General features: G+C 37.1%; 1 protein-coding gene across 2 annotated transcripts in view; it reads left to right on the plus strand.

Annotated features, from left to right (window-relative positions):
- The window catches only part of HS2ST1 (heparan sulfate 2-O-sulfotransferase 1), a 169,215-nt gene extending 150,914 nt beyond the window's left edge, over nt 1–18,301 (plus strand). The window contains exons 4-7 of one of the 2 annotated variants that reach the window (XM_028511775.2): nt 2,781–2,919; nt 10,679–10,776; nt 12,525–12,682; nt 13,560–18,301. In XM_028511775.2, the coding sequence (XP_028367576.1) occupies nt 2,781–2,919; nt 10,679–10,776; nt 12,525–12,682; nt 13,560–13,786 (622 nt within the window). In that variant the 3' untranslated portion in view covers nt 13,787–18,301. Of the gene's footprint in view, nt 1–2,780; nt 2,920–10,678; nt 10,777–12,524; nt 12,683–13,556 lie in introns of both variants that reach the window. The other variant, XM_028511774.2, reaches the window with a different exon arrangement.
- The last annotated feature ends 1,366 nt before the right edge of the window (nt 18,302–19,667 follow it).

Below are 19,667 nucleotides of genomic sequence, written 5' to 3' on the forward strand. Positions count from 1 at the left end.
GTGGGACTGCAGACTGGTACAACCACTATGGAAAGCAGTATGGAACTTCCTCAGAAAACTAAAAATGTATCTGCCTTTTGACCCTGTGATTCCACTGCTGGGACTCTTTCCTAAGAATACTAAAACACCAATTCAAAAGAACCTATGCATCCCAATGTTCATAGCAGCACAATTTACAATAGCTAGATGCTGGAAGCAACCAAGATGCCCATCAGTAAATGAATGGATCAAAAAACTATGGTACATTTACACAATGGAATTCTATGCAGCAGAAAGAAAGAAGGAGCTCCTACCCTTTGCAACAGCTTGGATGGAGCTGGAAAACATTATGCTAAGCGAAACAAGCCAGGCAGTAAAAGACAAATACCATATGATCTCACCTTTAACAGGATCCTAAACAACAAAACAAAGAAACAAGCAAAATATAACCAAAGACACTGAAATAGAGGTCAGGCTGACAGTGCCCACAGAAGAGAGTAGAGGGAATTTCAGGGGACAGTGGGAAGGGTTCACAGGAACAAACTTAAAGGACACATGGCCATAAACTAAGGGGAGGGTGGTAATGGGAGGGAAGTGGGGAGGGTGGGAGGGGGGGCTGGATTGGGAGTAAAAAGGAGAAAACTGTAATTGAACAATGATTAAAATAAAATTTAAAAAAAAATAGGCAAGTATTTGTGTATGCTAGGCTCTGTAAAATATAAAAGAGTAAAGGAGTGTGCCTAACCTCAAACAGCTTATCATGATGTTGCGGAGAGAAGACATAGAAATATTTAGTAGACAAGCTGCGAGATAGTGACTTTTGATAGCACTCGCTCCTGGGTACCACTGAGAAATGAAAGCAAATAGCACTGTGTGCTGGAGTCATCATGATGGCTTCTAGACTTCAAAAGATTCCGTCATTGTCCTCTACAGTTTCTTCCAAAACAGCAGCCAGCATCCCTGTGCCCCAGCTTTATTGAGCTATAACTGACATATAAAATGATTTATACAGTGTGATGATTTAATAGATGTGAAATGTTTGCCTCAATAAGGTTACTTAATGCATCTTTTATCTCACATGGTTACCTTTTTGTTGTTGTTGTGAGAATGTTTAAAATTGACTCATAGCAACTTTCAAGTATATTGTACAATATTGTTAACCACGGGCATTATGCTATACATTATGTTCTGTGTGGTGACACTTCTCTTCTGACTCAGTCGGCCTCCCTCCTGATTCGTGTAATGGCCTTCAGGACCCATGTGATTTGCTCTTCCGCTGCCCCACCCCATCTTTCTATTCTCACTGGCTGTTAACACCCCCTTTGTGATTCTGCTGCCCCCACATTGATCTCCTTGTTACTCCTCAGAAATGCCTGGTGCTTGGCTGCTTCAAGGCCTTTGTACTTGGAAGTCTTGTTCTCCTGGAACACTTCCCTCTGGGTAGCTGTGTGGCACCCTTCTCATCACACAACAGCAGTGATGTCTTCCTGAAGAAACCTATTTTGAATTGTCCTCTCTGCACCCTCTCCTGGCAGTCCCTGTTCCATTTCACTGCATTATTTTTCTCCTTAGTGCTTTTTGCCATTTGACATATTTGCTTATTTACTTGTTTATATTGTCTCTCCCAAGTAGAATGTTAGCTCCAGAGGACAAGGAATTTTTTTTACTGCTATATTCCTAGTATTAGCATAGTCCATGGCATATATAAGGTACATAGAAAAGCATTTTTTGAATGAATTTATGTAATAGAAAAATAAGGATGGCATTGTAAAGAAAGACAGTGAGCAAAGGCATGGAAGAAGAAACAAAGAAGTATGATATAGAGGAGTAGAAGAGGCAGGCCAGACTCTAAGATTGATGTTCTCTTTCTTAAAAATAAAGTCACATCAATAAGCTGCTATCTAAGATATAAGGCAAAGAGATGTCAACAGCTAGACAAAGGAGTTTGGGTTTGATGTCAACATACATCATAGAGTTGTTAATGTTTTCTAAGAGGAGTGATCTAACAAATGGTGTTTTAAGAATATCAGTTGAGAAGTAGTATGGAAGCTAAATTGAAAGGGAGAGAGACTAGGTGTAAGAAAACCAAGTAGGTTATTGTAGCATTCTAAGCCAGAGACACAGGGAGAGGGCAGCGATGAAGAGAAACACAGTCATCCACAAAGAAACGCCAAATCTGTGTGAAAGCCTACAAAAGTAAAAGTCAAAAGGACTTGGTAACTGTACTAAAGGAAGAGTAAAGGAAGGTCAGGGTGAGGTTTCAAGACCACGACAATTAAAGTAGGGAACCAGCCAGACAGTTCTAGGGTGTGGAAATGTTGGTAATGTAAAAGTCTCGTGTTCTTCAGTTCATTCCATGAGGGAGTAATGCTGAAAACATAATGTCTTTCACCTCTATCCTGTCTTTAATATCAGCAACAGTAGAAAGCAGACTCGAATGGTCGTGCTGGGTTGGACTTGTGCTGTATCTATGGGTAACATTTATCTAGTTTTATCCAGAAACTTAAAAATCATTGCTACATAAAATTAAAATGTTTTATGTAATTTTGTCAGTAAAATTTTAAATTATTTTTCATTTAGTTTTTCTTCCTCTCCTTTTCTTCAACTCTGATTTTTAAATTGCTATTTCTTATTTACTATACTATAATAATCATAAAATATTTTCTAGTCTCCACATAGTCCATTATTAAATTAATTCATGTTCTTTTCATAAAGAATTAATACCTAAACTTACAATTTCAGGGTAATACTAAGTAGAGTGAAAATGTTGATTTCACCTTTTAATTTTGGCTTTATTTCAGATTTGGTGTAAAAAAGAAGCCCATTTACATTAATGTCATAAGGGATCCCATTGAAAGGCTAGTTTCGTACTATTACTTTCTGAGATTTGGAGATGATTATAGACCAGGGTTAAGAAGACGAAAACAAGGAGACAAAAAGGTAAACTTTTAGTTATAATATTTTTGTAAAAATAACTGTTTATGAAATGCAATGAACAATGTGCTTTTAAAATTTATTATTGATTATAAACATACTACTCGCTTATTGTGGACATTTTGAAAAGAGCCTAAAAGTATAAAAGCAGAAGTAAAACTACTTTATACTTGATATTTTGGAGTACACATAATTTTTGTCATTAAAAAAATATTTGACTTATGTTTAGGGTTGAATATTTGTCTTACTATGGTTGTTATATTATTAACAACATTCTATGAGACCATTATACTATTCATTAAAATGATGTATTCATGTATGTACTTTGGTTTTAGCCTGGATGATCATGAGTTTTGGACACTATTTTGCTAAGGCAGCTGTTCTCAAGGAAAGAATAGTGACCCAACAAGAGTTCTTACCTAGCAGGTGCAGTATTAGGTTCTCTTCTGTTTATGTGCACCCTCCATAGAAACATCAGAGTAGTTTTTCTAAAAAAAAACAAACTGACTTGTCAACTTTTTTGGTGGAACATTTTTATGGAAACCTCATTTCTCACAGGATTGCCCAAGGTGCAGGAGACACAAGCCGACAAAGGCTGAGACCTGCCTCATTTCTCTCAGGCACCCAGTGCCCCAGCCACATGAAATGCCACTGTCCTCCAGACTCATCACTTCCTATTTTCTGTGCATGTGTTGTTCCCAATGTTTGTAATTTCTTTCCTTCACTCTGGAAGATTTTGTCCACCTTTGAGGTCCAGCTCTCCCACAAAGTCTTTGCTGGTGTGCCTAGGCAGTTAGCACGTCCTATTCAAGGCCCCCGGAGCACGCCGTTCAGATCTCTTTCTAAGCATTTATTTGGTGATGTTTGAATTATTTGTTTACATATATGTCTTCTCCAAAAGGTTGTAAACTTCCTAAAGCAGGGACTATATTTCATTTGCCTTTGTTTCCCAAGGATTCAGCCTAGAGCCTAGTTCTGTACGGGCTTAACAAATGGTTGAATTCTGCACTTAACTCAAAAGTTTACATGGTAGTGATGCTGGATACTTGATACATCATAATAATTAGTATCCAACGATTATATTTTTTCTGAGTTAGATGTGCCCTCAGTGTTACATGAGGAGGCATTATTTTTTGTTTTATTTTACTTTTTTATGTTTCTAGAAATTGCTGTTTCTTTCCTGTAGTCTGAAAGCTTTAGTTCGAAGGTACTAATCCAAACACAGATAACTGACCAAACCATTACTTTCAGTGCCCTCCAATCTTTTAGTGTTATTTAAGCTCCTAAAAATAATATATACTTATGTTATTATGAAGAGGCTGCAAAATTTTATAAGCTTTAGTAATAGAACTATTTTGTGACCTAGTAGTTTTGAATGTATTGATAGTCATTTCTAAATTCATTGAAATGCTTACTACTTTTTTTAGGCCTTATCATTCACATTAGCTATTACTCAGTAAGTGTATCTACCTCTTTCCTTCCAGCAAAGGAATTCTGACGTTGGTGAGGGAAAGATTTGCAATCATGTAGGTTCCTACATTGTCAGTCCTGGATGCCATGGTTTTGTGCTTTGGAGAATTAGACAGTGGTAATACTTAATAATAATAGCTCATTCTTATTGAGTGCTTATTGTGTATCAAGCATTGTTTTAAGAGAGCGGTATATACTATGTATGTATATGCCATATATAATATATGTATATATTTATTATACGTAATATATATGTATATATTTTCATGTAGCCTGTACAATAATTCTATATGGTAGTTGCTGTTACTGTCTCCATTTTACAGATCAGGAAACTGAGGCACAGACAGGTTAAGTACCTTGCTCAATGTTAGCTGGTATTTAAACCCAAGGACTCTAACTCCAGACTCACAGTTTTAACCCCTCCATGACCTTTAAAAAGGAGGGAGGAGATACATCGTGCTATTCAACATTTTTATGTAAGAGATATTCCAGAGTTGCATGTTCAATACGCAGAAGCAGATATTTTAACATAATTTCTCTTTTACGTTAGAAAGTTTTAGGTAGAAAGGCTCTTTTAACCATTCTTCAACCTGATGGTAACAAGGCTTTAATGTCATTATAAAATACATACTAACATACCTATTTATTCAGATGTAATATTAGTAATATCAACAAAATACCATTGCATTACCTTAATTCTTAGGAAGACAGAGCCATCTACAGATGCTTTATTAAAGTAAAAAATTCCTTTGTTTTGTGATTGACAAAGTGGACCATTTCAGTCTAACATATTGAGATATACACATTTTTATTAATTTGATTTTTTTCTCATGACACAGATGTTGGTAACATTCTGGGGCCCAATGAGTTGAACAATTTGTGTTACTACAAATAATTCCTTAATATCTTTAACTTGAAAGAGTTTTTGTTAATAAACTCACATTTATAGTGTTGATAAGACTGCATGGCATGTTACATTTTGAAAATGACAGGGTTAATGTTTTGAAAATGGAAGATAAATGGGGATTAAACAATGGCTATAATAATGTAGGAAATACCTTGCAATGGTTTCATTTGCATGAAATGGTATATTTGCACCTCAAGTAATAGTTTGAAGTGGATCAGATTATATTCAGTTCAGCACTCATGGCAACTATTACGTTGTTAAACTGCAGCACTGAACTGCACCCTGTTTACACTTCACACAAATCAATTTTAGGCACGTAAACCTTGTAAGGTGCTCTTGCAAAGAACACAGAATTTATGTTATTGAGGGAGATTTCAAATGCTCTGTTTTTCATATTTTATAACTAGAATTCTACTTAATTTACTCTCTACCCAGTACCTGGAAAATAGGGATATTAAATAATCCAAAGGTCAGCATTAAAGAACTGTACAGATAAATCAGTGATCCTTAAACGTTTTAGTCTCAGAATTCCTTTTACTCCTTTAAGAAAATTGTTGAGGACCACTAAAGAGCTTTTGTTTGTGTAGGTTATGTCTACTGATACTTTTTAATATCAGTAAATTTACCAATAAATGAGAGCTTTTGAAAATACTAATTAACTTAAAAATAACACTAGGAAACCCATCATATTGGTAACATTAATATTTTCATGCAAATAACCATTTTCAAACAAACATAAAAAGTGTGACATCTTATACTTTTGCAAATTTAAAAAATATCTAGCTTAAAATAAGAGAGCTGGATTTTCATGTCTGCTTCTGAATCCATTTAATTTAATCAGTTCTTTTGGTTGAAGTATATAAAGAAAATCAGGCTTTACACAGGTGTGTAATTGGAAAAGGGAGAATTTCAATAGTCTTTTCAGAATATTGTGGATATTCCTCTTTAATACTACATTAAAACTAGACAAGTACTGGTGTCTTGAAGTTGTTGAAGTGTGAAGTCTGAAGCCGTAGCAGTGAATTCAGTATGCTGTGCTTCATTAACGTCCATTGATGTATTTTACACTTTGAATGAATTTTTAACCAAGCATAATTTTGTAACATCATGCATTGGTCATTCGGGTCATATTAGTTACCTGACTATGTGGGCCTTCCAAGTGCTGACACATTTTATTAAACAATATCAAAAATTCACATGCATTAACATCACCCTTGATCTCATTAGGAAAGTCTTTACATATTAAGAAAGAGTCAAGCTTATGGTGACCGGTCAAGTTTTCTAAATTTTATATTTTTCTTGAAAACTTAACTTTGTTCATTAGCTACCACAGGGTTTCTCAACCTTGATACGGTTGTTGTTACTGTAACAACAGTAACAACAGATACTTCTTCGTATCTGGGGCCAGATAATTCTTCGTGTGTGAGGGGGGTTGCCTCTAGTTGTAGGATGTTTACCAGCATCTCTGACCTGTACCCAGTAACATCCTTCCCACACACAACACGGTCGTGAGAATTAAAAATGTCTTCCAACATTGCTAAATGTCACCTGGGGGTCCAGACAGCTCCAGTTGAGAACCACTGGGCTACTAACACTGTCAGCTGTTTTCTTTCAAGCAACAGGCAACACACTTTGCTCATTTTGAGAAAATGTCTATCAAATGTCCACGTTTAAGTAGCCCTAGTTTGTCTCTGAGCCCTTCTGTCAGCACAGGCCTTCTTAATGGCTCCCAAACAATGCTAACTGCACGGATACATCTCATTGCTCACGTTTTCTAAATATGTAAATATTTATTTTGTATGATCTTAACTTTATACTGCCTTATAGGTTCTTAAAATTTTTATTAATTATTTTACTAACAGAACATCAAGAGGGCTTAAAGTTATGGAAAGAGTAATTACTGTATTTTTCAGACCATAAGACACCACCTAGGTTTTAGAGGAGGAAAATAGGGGAAAAAATTTGAAGCAAAAAATGTGGTAAAATATTTAATAACATAAATAACATAATATTTCACCAATGTAAATGTAAACAGAACTCAACAGCAGCATTAATAACCATTATTCCCCCCAAATTGGGCGGGGCGGAGAGTGTGGGGAGAGGTTGCATCTTATAGTCCGAAAAGTGGGGTAGTTACTTGCTCTCAGTGACAATCTGAAGAAGAGTCAGTTTAGTCCCAGAGATCCAGTTCCTACCCCAATTTGCTTTTTGTATTTCTTTAAATTAATAAGCTTAACAACAGAGGAATTATAATGAACTTAAAATGTATATATTTTCATTTATAGAAGATAGTAAATAAAGCTGGAAGGAATTCATACTGAACACTGCCTGGTTTTACCACTGACTTACAAAATGCTGCCTTCACAGTCCTTGGCAATTCACAGTTCCCTGACAGTGGTTTGGTGTTTCAAACATGAATTTTACTATTCTGTCTCTCAAAGGCATTTAAGAACTTACTCTTTGCTTAGAAAGTATTTTATATGTAAAAAACACCACAGGAAAGCAATGTAATATCTTTACAGTTGACATATTTACAGGTTTGCTTACTTCATTGTAGACCAGTTTTCTCTCATCAGTAAAAGGTATGTAGCCAGAGTCAGCCTTGACCTGTGTTCTTCCCAAGTTTCTGATTGGACCATGGGCGGTTCCTTTCACCAGAAGAGAGAAAACAAAAGAAAGTCAGTTGTAATGGAGGTGAAGAAGGAGATGAAAATGAACAATATTTTTAGTCATGTATAAGAAGATGGAAGTAGCAAGTAGGAATTGTAGTCATACCTCAAAAAATAGGTCTGACTGAATCATTGATTTGAGAGTCACCCACATTAGGTGGAAGCCGAAACAAGGGATTGAATGAAACTGCACTTGGAAGACATGTAGAGTTTGACAGGAAGACCAAATGAAAAAGGAAGAGAAAGAGGGGGTGCAGATATGTAACTCTGGGCAATGCCAACATTGAAAGAGTAGGCAGACACAGAGTAGCATGCCAAGGAGGCTGCTGTCAGAGAATGAGAAGACAAACCGGGCAAGTCCTTGAAATGGATAGGATAATAATTTCAATTGCAAAAAGTTTAGTGAATTGAGGATTAAAATCTGTCCGTTGGATTTGTCAATGGCAGGTTCATGAGGGATGTCAGAGAAAGAAGTTCAGATGGAATCCAAGGGGTTGAGAAGCAACTGAGAGATAAGACCAACCCTGAGGAAAGACTGCTCTTGAAATAGAAGTTTGGCTTTGAAAGGAACAAAAAAAAAGTCAGGAAGTGTTTCTTTAAGATGACAGACACTTGGGTGTATTAATATATCCGAATACAGCAAGGGGTGATCATGCAAGGAGCTGGAGAGAAATTGGTGGAGCAGAGTCTCAGAAGGGGGTAAGAATGGTGTTCAAAGATAGGGGAAGGAAATGTCTCTTTAAAGATGAGGGTGGTAAGGCTATAGATGCAGATAAACTTTTATCTAAGCAGGAAGTTGAGAGAGCTCATGCTTAGCATCAGTTTTCTATATAATGTATGAAGCAAAATTATTTGCAGAAGAGGGTTTAATGCAAATATAATTGCCATTACTATCAACCATCTGTTAATTCTTTTAACCTTCAATTTTAGTAGTTAAATATCTAAACTAACCATCTAAATGGTCTCAAGAATATTTTGATATTTCATGCTTTTAAAAACATTTGTGTCTAGTTCACAAAGAATTGCTCTTTCTAAAAACCATAAATGGCTTTATTAAAAGATTTTGTTTTTAGAGGTGAAGGGAGGGAGAAAGAGACACATTGATGTGAGAGAGAAACATTGATTGGTTGCCTCTCATATGCACTCCAACCAGGGACCAAACCCACAACCCAGGCATGTGCCCTGACTGGGAATTGAACTGGCAACCTTTCACTCTGAGGGATGGTGCCCAGCAGAGCCACACTGGTCAGGACAAACCATAAATGGTTTTTAAGTGAAGAAGCTCATCATAACTTTTTGTTTCTCTGGTGATTTGGTGGGTGAGGAAGAGTCTGGAGTGTTTTTATTTTGTTTGTTTTTGCTTTTTCAAGGACTTGAAATTTTGTAAGAGAAGAATATTTTATAGAAAATCCTATTTCTGAAATGTGACCAATATGTAAGGAGAAGGCTAATGGAAGTTAGCAAATCAGCAGGGAGCTTTTGGTGACCATTCAAGGGAAGGTTTCCTCTGGTGAACGGAGAAGCCTGAGCGCTGATTCGCTGTTGGAGTCGGCCCAGCGGTTCATCTTAGGGTCTCTGTGGATTGATCATCAAGCTGAATGTAGTAAAAATGGCTTTGAATTGTCTTAATTTGGTTTCACTGGGGAATACTTGGTTTATTTTATTCAAATATTTAGATAGAAATGGGAGAATTTCTGTTATATGCTATGGTCTCACACTCACACACCTGTGTGTTCACCAACATTTGGTTATTCATAGTTTTTTCCCCTTCCACATCTTCCTTGCCATCTTTGGGTTGTTCCTTTTAGTTGATAGGAGTGAAACAGCTCCCCCAGATAATAGGAAGGAACCATAAAGGAGCTGAAAACTCAGACTATTTTTCTACTTTCATATCTATTAAAACATTTGGTAGGTGGATTAGAGTAGATGCTCAGCTTCTGAAACAAAGGAACAGGGATGTAGACACTCAGGAGCCTTTACTGCAGCCGAGTCCTCTCCTCAGAAACACCAGGCGGTGTTTGTAGAGTCTCACTGCAACAACCACAGCTCCCAAGTTGGTTCTCTGTGTCTCACTCAGTATCGTATCCTTTCAGATAGGCAATGCCTACTGTTACAATGCCTGTGCCGGACTGTAAGTACCCAAGAAAGTGAAATTGAATCATTTTAGATACAGCTGTGAGTCTCTTTCCCTTTTAATTATTTCAGTCAGATGCATTTGGACAGGAAGGCATACAGGTCTTAAGTATCTGCAGTCATTTCTGCTTTGTACAATGACTTTTTATGTTTATTTTAATGAGAAAAGGAAAAAACACATAAGTGTAGTCCTGCCTTACATATTTTTTCAAATGATTATAAAGAAGTGATAGTACCTTTAGCCTTGTTTTTATTTAATTTTCCTTTAGTACTAGGAGTTAGAAAGTATAAATACACAAGTTTAACATAAACCAGCACTTATTTTCAAGGGAGATTTTACCTGGGAGGTTTCCATTCATATAGTGAAAGAACTCTTATAAATGTTGGCATAAAACAAAGATGTGAGGAAAATCCAGGTTTAACTTTCCTCGGTATCTCAGGTATGTGTTCATGACCTGCGCATCCCTTCAACTCAGTAGCTCGTTGATGGGTACCCACGACCACTCATTTATTTGATAACTTAATACATTAAGATCTTGTAGGTGAGACTTGGGTTTATGGCTCACATGTGCTGTCTTTGTTCCAGACCTTTGATGAATGTGTAGCTGAGGGCGGCTCAGACTGTGCTCCAGAGAAGCTCTGGCTCCAAATCCCATTCTTCTGCGGACACAGCTCGGAATGTTGGTAAGGAGATAAAGTTAGCTTAAATTGATGATCTCTATAATCTGAATTTCTGTATAATTTAAATTATCTCTACAATCTGTATTTCACAGATGCAGATGTGCTAGCCAAGGGTTAGATATAAGAAAATTAGTGAGAGACCAGACTAAACATAGCATGTGATTAAGTAATACCTAGTTCTATGGTTACCTTTAAGTGCACTAAAAAGATTCTTTATGTATAATAATCTTGCAATGTTTTCTCAGATGCTGGTTTTTGATCTTTTGTTAGTTGGTCGGTTTTTAGTGTTACATGTTTTGCTGTATTCCGGCAGAGCTCTTAATTAGAGGTCAGGGGTCATTTTATAAACCTCATTTTCCCCTGAGCTTACTGTTTTAGCCGTTCATGTTAGATAAAGTAGGACTTTTGTCCTACTGGGTAAATTCCTCACCTGGTTTTACTGTTCTGCTGGCTTTGACTTTGAGAGAAGGTTATGGTTATAGTTTTGTCTGCTAACAAACATGAGGTGGAAAATAAAGATATCTTTCATAGAGTATGTTTCCTCAGAATGTGCTGAGTTTTCAGTTTCTAAAAACAATGGTAAGTTGTCATTTGATCTAAATAATAATTTTAATAGGAAAAGTTAAAAAACAATACATGGAAAGTTACTATCTTTCTTAAAAACCATCAGGAGATGCAAGGAATGTCTTTTCTTCGTTAATTGAGACTTTTGATTACTGTTAACTTTAAAATCCTACACAATAGATTATGTAAAAGTATAATTAATAGTATAAGAATAACTGGAAGCATAAGAAGAATGTCTTAATTTTTAACCATTTCCGTAGAACAAGGGATTGGCAAATTACAACCTGGAGACTAGCTTTAGCCCATTACCTGTTTTCATAAAGTTTATTGGAACACAAGCCACGTTCATTTGTTTACTTACTGTCTTACGGCGGTTTCCCTGCTGCAAGGCCACACGGCCTGCAAAACCTAGGGCGTTTTCCCTCTGGCCTTCTGTAGAAAGTTTGCAACCTCCTCCTTAGAATAAAGAATATTGCTCTGCTGGGCATTATTGAGGAGATTGCAACTGAATATCTTAAATGTGTTTTACAGATGCATAGAACTGGGAGAGACCTTGGAAATAAACTAATTTACTCTACCCCACGTCTCACCACAGCTTTTTAATGACTGAGGAAGCAAAGAAAGATAAAGTCACCAGCTCAATATCACACTGCTTAAAAACAGAACTGAAATTATGGTTAGGGAATGTCAGTGCTAAAAAGAACGGAAAAGTACAGTTTATTTAGAGCCAAATCTCTATTAACAGCCATTAGCTGACAGTGTCAGAAATCAAAGATTCTGGCAGAGCCATTTATTCTCTTACTTCTGTTCCTCAGGAACGAGAGGAAGAAACCTGGCTCACGGTGACATTGATTGGCACTACACACAGGTCGCTTAGGCCTTACTAGAGAGTTTTTAAAGGGAACAACGTTTAGTTTTAAAAAAAATTAAATATACGGACACTATACATGTATATCTGCCCTCAAACTGAACTTTGTGAATTTTAAGCTAACTGTAAAGTCTGAATTAGCAGTGCACAGTTGAGCAGAAATTGGGAATAGAGGCAAAGGAAACTGAAAGCAGGTGTGCCTCCCGGAGGACATTGATAAAAGAGGGTTAAGGCTTTGGACGAACATGTGTTTATCTATTTTTTCCATAATATACAGTGGCAAAGGCATCAAGTCCTTAATTTCTTTTCTGGGTTTTAGGAATGTGGGAAGCAGGTGGGCTATGGATCAAGCCAAGTATAACCTAATTAATGAATACTTTCTGGTGGGAGTTACCGAAGAGCTTGAAGATTTTATCATGTTACTGGAGGCAGCTTTGCCCCGGTTCTTCCGGGGTGCTACAGAACTCTACCGTACAGGTATATAAACGATTGGTTTCTTTTTAAAGCTGTCCTTAACTTTATTTGAAAATTGAAAAATATATGTGCTTTGAAGTTTCTTAAGTAAAATACAAGAAATAACTCCAGAAACAGGCAGATATATTGCCTGTTTCTCCTCATCATTTTCAAAACAAAACAATTCCTGGCATTCTGATGGTGTTCAGTAAATATTTTTTGAATGAATGAACGTGTATTAGATGATAATTAGAAGGCATTGTAGGAACAGTGGAAATAAACAAACTACAGAAGCAGTCTTAGAAATGTATAATATTGAGTAATTCTGGATCCCAAAGATTCCACCCCAGACGTGCTTCATGGCATTTAGAGTAGAGGCGGGACAGGGGGACTTGGTCACTTCGACCGTGACCCTCATGCGCTCTGTCCTCTACAGCCCTCCTGACAGTGCGCTTCAGCAGCCTCCACAGTGCTTCCTATAGGAAAGGGACTGTGCCGGTCCTGGTTTCTCACATAGAATTATATGGAGCATAGGTAATGAGAAATTAGTATTAAGATTGAATATAGCTATTCTATCACATTTTCAAAAAGGAGCTAGTCAGAGCACTTGAGAATACCTCACGTGTTGTGACAGCCTCCACTTCACTGATTGGCAGTCCTTACTTTTACTACCTGACAACTCATTAAGTCTTTAACAAGTTAAGGATTTACATTACAAAGGAATAAATCACAGTTGCAGTGTGATTAGGGCACTGATTTTGGGCCGAGTGATAATAATATAAAAGAATTATGTTACCTGTCCTTCCATATTAACTTTTAAACCATCTATTCAAGTAAGAGGCATTGGCCTCTTATGTGTTCTCAGAATTATTTACCTTTTCTTTTTTTCATTTGTAAGTAGGAAAGAAATCCCATCTTAGGAAGACCACAGAGAAGAAACTCCCGACTAAGCAAACCATTGCAAAACTACAGCAGTCCGACATTTGGAAAATGGAGAACGAGTTCTACGAGTTTGCTCTAGAGCAGTTCCAGTTCATCAGAGCCCACGCGGTACGAGAGAAAGATGGAGACCTCTACATCCTCGCACAAAACTTTTTTTATGAGAAGATTTACCCTAAATCAAACTGAGTACAGGGTGTGACTGTTGGATTTTTGAACTGAAACTTTGACCCTGTCTTCACCTTAGTTCCCAGCTCCCCAGCGTGGATGCTGATTGGTGTGTGAGACAATTTGTATTGAGCCAAGTTAGGAAACAGACAGTGACGTCGAAGAAGCAGGTGCTGGCTGCTGTGTCGGCATCCAAGAAGTTTGGGTTTCAGGCGCTTTTTGTTTTTCCTGGTTAAATTTTGGTGGGAGTTACAACCTCCTGCCTAAAATAAACCTATGGCAGTTCTAATCAAAAGGCTAAATATAATTTCAGAAAAGTTCTGATAATTCTGTTTTTGGATACAGCATTTTTTCAACGAACCACAAGTGAAGGAATGCATTTGCTACTTCGCCTTCCCCTGGAGGTCGGGGCTCTCCAGCACCACTGAGTAGTGTTGTTAACTGTTCGGCAGTGTGTGCTTCGTTTTTGTGAGTCACGTCCCATGGAATTTCTTGGAATGTTCCATCATGTTTGCTAGGAAATGTCTCTACTGTAGTCAGGATTGCCCATATTTATGTAGGTCATGTTAATTTCCTTTAAAAATCATTATCATTAGTGTTAAGAACCAGTTTAAATGATCACTAATACAATAATAACAGTCAAAGCAGTATTTCTCACTCCTGTCTCCCCCAGGACCTAAGCTTGGGGACATACTTCAAAGAATGTTGGCATCACCTGAAGTTTTAGTTAAGGCTTCCACATATTCATATTAAAAAAAGTAAGTTTGGTATTTGTTTCTCCATGGGTTATTTGTAAGGCTGTAAACAGGTACCAGTGACTCCATATTATAACTCCAGTAGTGAGCTGTGGTATGGGTAGGATTTTCCTACTGCTGTACTTTTACTTGTAGACTATTTTTACTAAGGTGCTTTATAATGTGTTTTAAAGCATTGCATTTACAAAAAAAAAAAAGAAAGTGCTGTAAATATTGCATATTTTATGTATTTGGACCAAAAGGTTATCAGTAATTAGACAAAAGTGGTTTTGCACCAATTTTATTATGTCCAGTAAAACCATCAGACCTACTGTTCTTATATTTCTCATTTAAGATATCACTGAAATTTAATAACTTTTCAATTTTTATACATAGTGCATTACTCATAATTGGGGGCAGTAATTATAGTGGAAAGAGTACTGGACAAGGAATCAGAAAACTTGATTTCTGGTCTGGCTCTGTCACTTATCAGTTGTGTGATCCTGGGTAAGTCACTTAACCTCTCTTTGCCTCTATTCCCTCACTTTGAAATGAGGGTGATAATACCTGCTGTACCTACCTCGCAGGGATGTTGTGAGGATTAAATGAGACGGCATGTGAGAGCACTTTGAGAATTGTAAAGTGCTGTATAAACGTAAGGTGTCGTGGAAACATCTCCAACATATAGTTTCACGCCATTCATTTTTTTTAAAAAGAAAGGGAAAGTCCGCTTATAAACTGGTTGAAAAAAAATAACCTTGATATAAATTTGTTTGATGAGTATCTTCTCAGTGTTTCATCTTCCCTGTTTCAACTGTTGAAATAACGAAACACCTGTGAATTCTTAAAGATTCACGAGCAGCTGCTTGAGTTCAGAAGGTTCCCTCTTGGAAAAAGACTTCATTAGTTGACTAAGGGCAGGGGAAATTTGTTCTTCAAATTTGGACGATTTTCCTGTTTTTATATCTCTGGTTTTTAAAGTATGTTTTGCAGAGTTTAATTTCCCTGCGCATTCTTTAACTTCTTCCCCTTCTTAGAGTGACAGAGATAAAGAATTTCCGAGACACCTTTCTAAAAGAATAACCTTTAATATGTATAGTTTAAATAAATATTCCCAAACAAGGCCTCACCAAACTATGTAAGCATTTTAGGCAGGTTGCTTTCAAGGTTATTAATGAATGGTATGGGAGGTGAGGAGGGAGTACGACTTCTCAAAAAGCATTTATTAACAAATTTAAAGAAAATTAAAGAAAGTTGACAGAATTATATTTGTACCTTTTCCCTCGGTAATAGAAAAATATTAAGAGAATATTGACATGCATACTTTTTTTATTTGGCTTGCTTTCTTTTTTATGTACTTATTAACTTTTACAGATTTTTGTGTGAAATATATACAAATTATTTCCTAGCTCAAAAGTAAAACACCACTTCCAGGTGGGGCACTTGACACTTATCTGCTAAGGAGCCCCGGCATGTCGGTTATTCTCGGCATATGCGCTGGAACCCTCTAGAGGTGCAGTAACTCCCCTAAGTAACTGGAGTAGCCCGTGTGCTAGATCAGGGGGTCAGTAAACTTTTCTTAATAAAGATCCAGAAAGTAAATATTTTAGGTTTGTGGACCATATGGTCTCTGTCACAATTACTCAACTCGGCCATTTTAGCACAAAAGCACCCATAGACAATACATAAATGAATGAGCATGGCTATTTTCCAATAAAACGTTATTACAAAAACAGGTGACATGCTAGATATGGACCAGGGGTTGTAGGTTACCAACCCCTGAAATAGGTCATTATTTATGGAGAAGTCATTTTTGAATCTGTACTCTAATGGCCTAAAAGCGTTTATGTGCTTCCCAAAGCTCCTAACTTATATCCAAAGAATAGCTTTCTGATTCAGGCGGTGTCTCCCACAGATTCATAAACTTTTATGACTTAGATTGCTTCCAGGTGGGCTGTTTTCTTTCCCAGTTGAACAGTTCAGAGCAGGGGTTTATTCTGTCATCTTTTAGGGTGGGTTAGGAGTGTCCTTCCTGGAGACTGAGGAAGGGTTAGACTTAATTCCATGAGGTCCGATGCAGCCCTAGGGGTCTGGCGAGCGCAGAGTCCTTATAATGCCTGACTTTATAATCAAATATATAGAACCACTGAGACAATAATGTATTTTTTTAACGTGGCAAATGTGGTTTTCTTTATTCAGCCTTTGCGCTTTTTCAGTATTTTGATCATAGGGGAAAAATTTTTTTTATAATACAAAAGCAAATCAACCACTTTGAATTTTAAAATATAATGTTATGTGTGTATGTGTGTGTATGTATATCTATATGTTTATTTCCTAAAAGAAGAAAAAATACCTTTTTGTTGAACTTGTATCAACTCCTGTTTTCTAATTGCTGTGAAATAGCAACTGTTGATAAATTATTGTGACTGTTTTAAAATGTAATGGGGAGGATATATTTTGATTTTACCCAGCTTTAATCTGTAAAGTATCACTTAAATATACCTGATAGCGACACGTAAGATACTGCATGGGGGTCACTTTTCTATCCTTCATACTCATTTGTGCAACTTTGAACACACTGGGTGCTTCTGAATTCCTGGCGATTGGATTTAAATTACTGAAAATCAGATAACTTGAACTTGCTGACTTTTACACTTTAAATTTTATTTTCTATTTTTTAAATTCAGTTAATGTCTACAATTTGAAATCTACTGTTGCTCTTTCTCTATGTGTGTCCTACTGAAAACTCCTGAAATTCTTAGTGCCATCCATGATTTACAAATAGTATTTTGATATTGCAGATGATTTGCTCATTGTATTTGCATAGTTAGAAAGAAAATAGTTTGTAGACAATTATTCTCTCTTTTTCTAATAAAATGAAATAAAAGTCCTGAAAGCACTAGAGAATTTAACTAAAGGCTGGTTCCCAAATGCATAGTTGGTATTTTCATTTATATTTAAATTCTACATAGAGAACATCTGTGTAAACTATCTATTTGCATTTTCCCAATGATCATTGTCAAACACACCTATGGTCCTCGAATCCTTGATTATGAGAAGCACCCGGTACTGTAACCTTTTAGGAAGTTTGTCTTTAAGAGGCCCAGGTGCTTCTAATTTATGATTTGAAAACTTGCCTCTTCATAAATTAGTGCTATTTAGTGTGAGAGGAAGCAGGGCAATTGCTGTGAAATGTTTGCATCCATTTGCCCTATGCAGAGCTGCTGTCTGATGCCAGCTGAGCTGCGCAGGCAGCCTTTTGAGGGGAAGAGCAACCCTGTTTCAGCTGCACTGCCAATTCAGCTCCTCTGGAGTGGAGCTTCGTTCTGTTCTGATTTCCTGAAGTGGGAATTGGAGAGATTGAAATGGGTGATCATGTTAGGCAGATTTATCCCATAATTTAAGTTCATGCAGCTTTGTGACCTTTGCAGTACTATTTATAAAAGGACCCTGATGGGGATGATCTCCTTCAAACACATGACTGTTAAGCCTGTGATTTAGACACACTGGTCCCGTCTATCTGATTTTACAGACAGCTTCAGTAGCTTTCTGTTGAGAGGTGTGTGAGCACCTCTAAAGCAGTGTCAAGTGTAATTTGGAGGAACATGGATTGTGTATATATATACATTACTTTATAAATATACAGACAGCTAAAGAGTGCCTTCCCCCCTCACAATCCATGCTGGAAGATGCTGACTCCTTGCTCTGTCTCTGTTCTCTCTCCCTTCTCCCCCCACCCCCGCCCCCGCCCATTCAGTTGACTCATTTATGCAATACTGTTTCCAACTCGAAACCATTTTGTCACATCTGCTGGAGAGATAATCACTCCTTTTCCTTACACTGCCAGCTTTCTGTTGTTCAAGTGTTTCAGTTGATTACCTGATGCAAAAGCTATAAAATAAACACTTAGTGGGAAGGGGAAAAATGTTTTGTGTGTCCTGTTTAATATTTTCCTCTGTACCCAGACGCTGGTGGACATTGTCCAGGTGGGCTCTGTGTCTGTGTCATCGGTGTAACTCTCAGAGATGTCCTTGCCACCAGAAAGGTGTGCACCTCCATTGGTCTGTGATTTTCTGGGTTATTTTTGACAGTATTTTATCCAGATAGGCTTTCTTGTGCTGCTTTTTGCTTTGTACTTCATCACTGGTATTAAAATTTCAGGTTGAAAATTTACAAGGTATACTTAGGATATACACTTAATTAGAAGAAAAAAGGAAATAAGGAAAGGGCTAACAACTTAGAATAAAACGGAAATTTGAAAGAAAAAAGGTGTGTAAATTGATTAACATTTATTGCATAGTTTTAGACATGTCCATAACGTTTTCTTTGAGAATACACATTAGTAATGCTTACAATTTTTCACCCTTACAGGAGAAACTCCCAATTACATAGATTTCCTATTCCCAGCTGCTGGCTCATTGTTTGAGCAAATAATTGATTCTTTTTATATTATATGATATTGGGTTGAATAAAATACCAGCCTAGTGGTAAGTTTTCTAAACAGAGAATTTGGTCTGTAACCACTGAGGCAGAACAGAGAGCAGGGATTTGAGATCAAATAGACCTGCATTTAGCAATGTGACTTCAGTAAGTGCAAAGAACAGTATTACTGTTCTAAACATTGGATGTGATAGATGCAAAGTGCTGCTGGCCCAGGTAGACTTAATAAAGGATAGCTTCTGTTTGAATATTGTTAGGAAGCTGACCTGCCCCTTCTGACGCTGCAGAATACTAGTTGCATCTTTTCATACAAGATATTTTTATAAATATTTTTGAATGCCACTGGATTTTACTTTTTACTGACAACCTGTCATTATATTGCCTACCTTACTTATGTGCCAATAGACCAGGGGTATCACACTCATCTTCACTGAGGGCCACATCAACCTCATGGTTGACTTCAAAGGGCCAAATGTAGTTTTAGGACTGTACAAATGTAACTACTCCTTAACTGTTAAGCAAGAGTTAGGTGCTGCTGCCGGTTAGAAACAAGGTGGAGGGCCATAATTGGCCCACGGACCTTGTGTTTGCCACCTGTGGCTTAGATATTCTTGGTCTGCTACCTCTGTTTCCACCTACAAATTTTTCTGTATGAAATGGGGTCCAGGTTGGGTAGGGTGATTGTCCTAAAGGAGACGGCACCTGCTTATTCCAGAAGCGGCTGTGAT

This window comes from Phyllostomus discolor, chromosome 5, assembly GCF_004126475.2.
Source record: "Phyllostomus discolor isolate MPI-MPIP mPhyDis1 chromosome 5, mPhyDis1.pri.v3, whole genome shotgun sequence".
NCBI classification, from domain to species: domain Eukaryota; kingdom Metazoa; phylum Chordata; class Mammalia; order Chiroptera; family Phyllostomidae; genus Phyllostomus; species Phyllostomus discolor.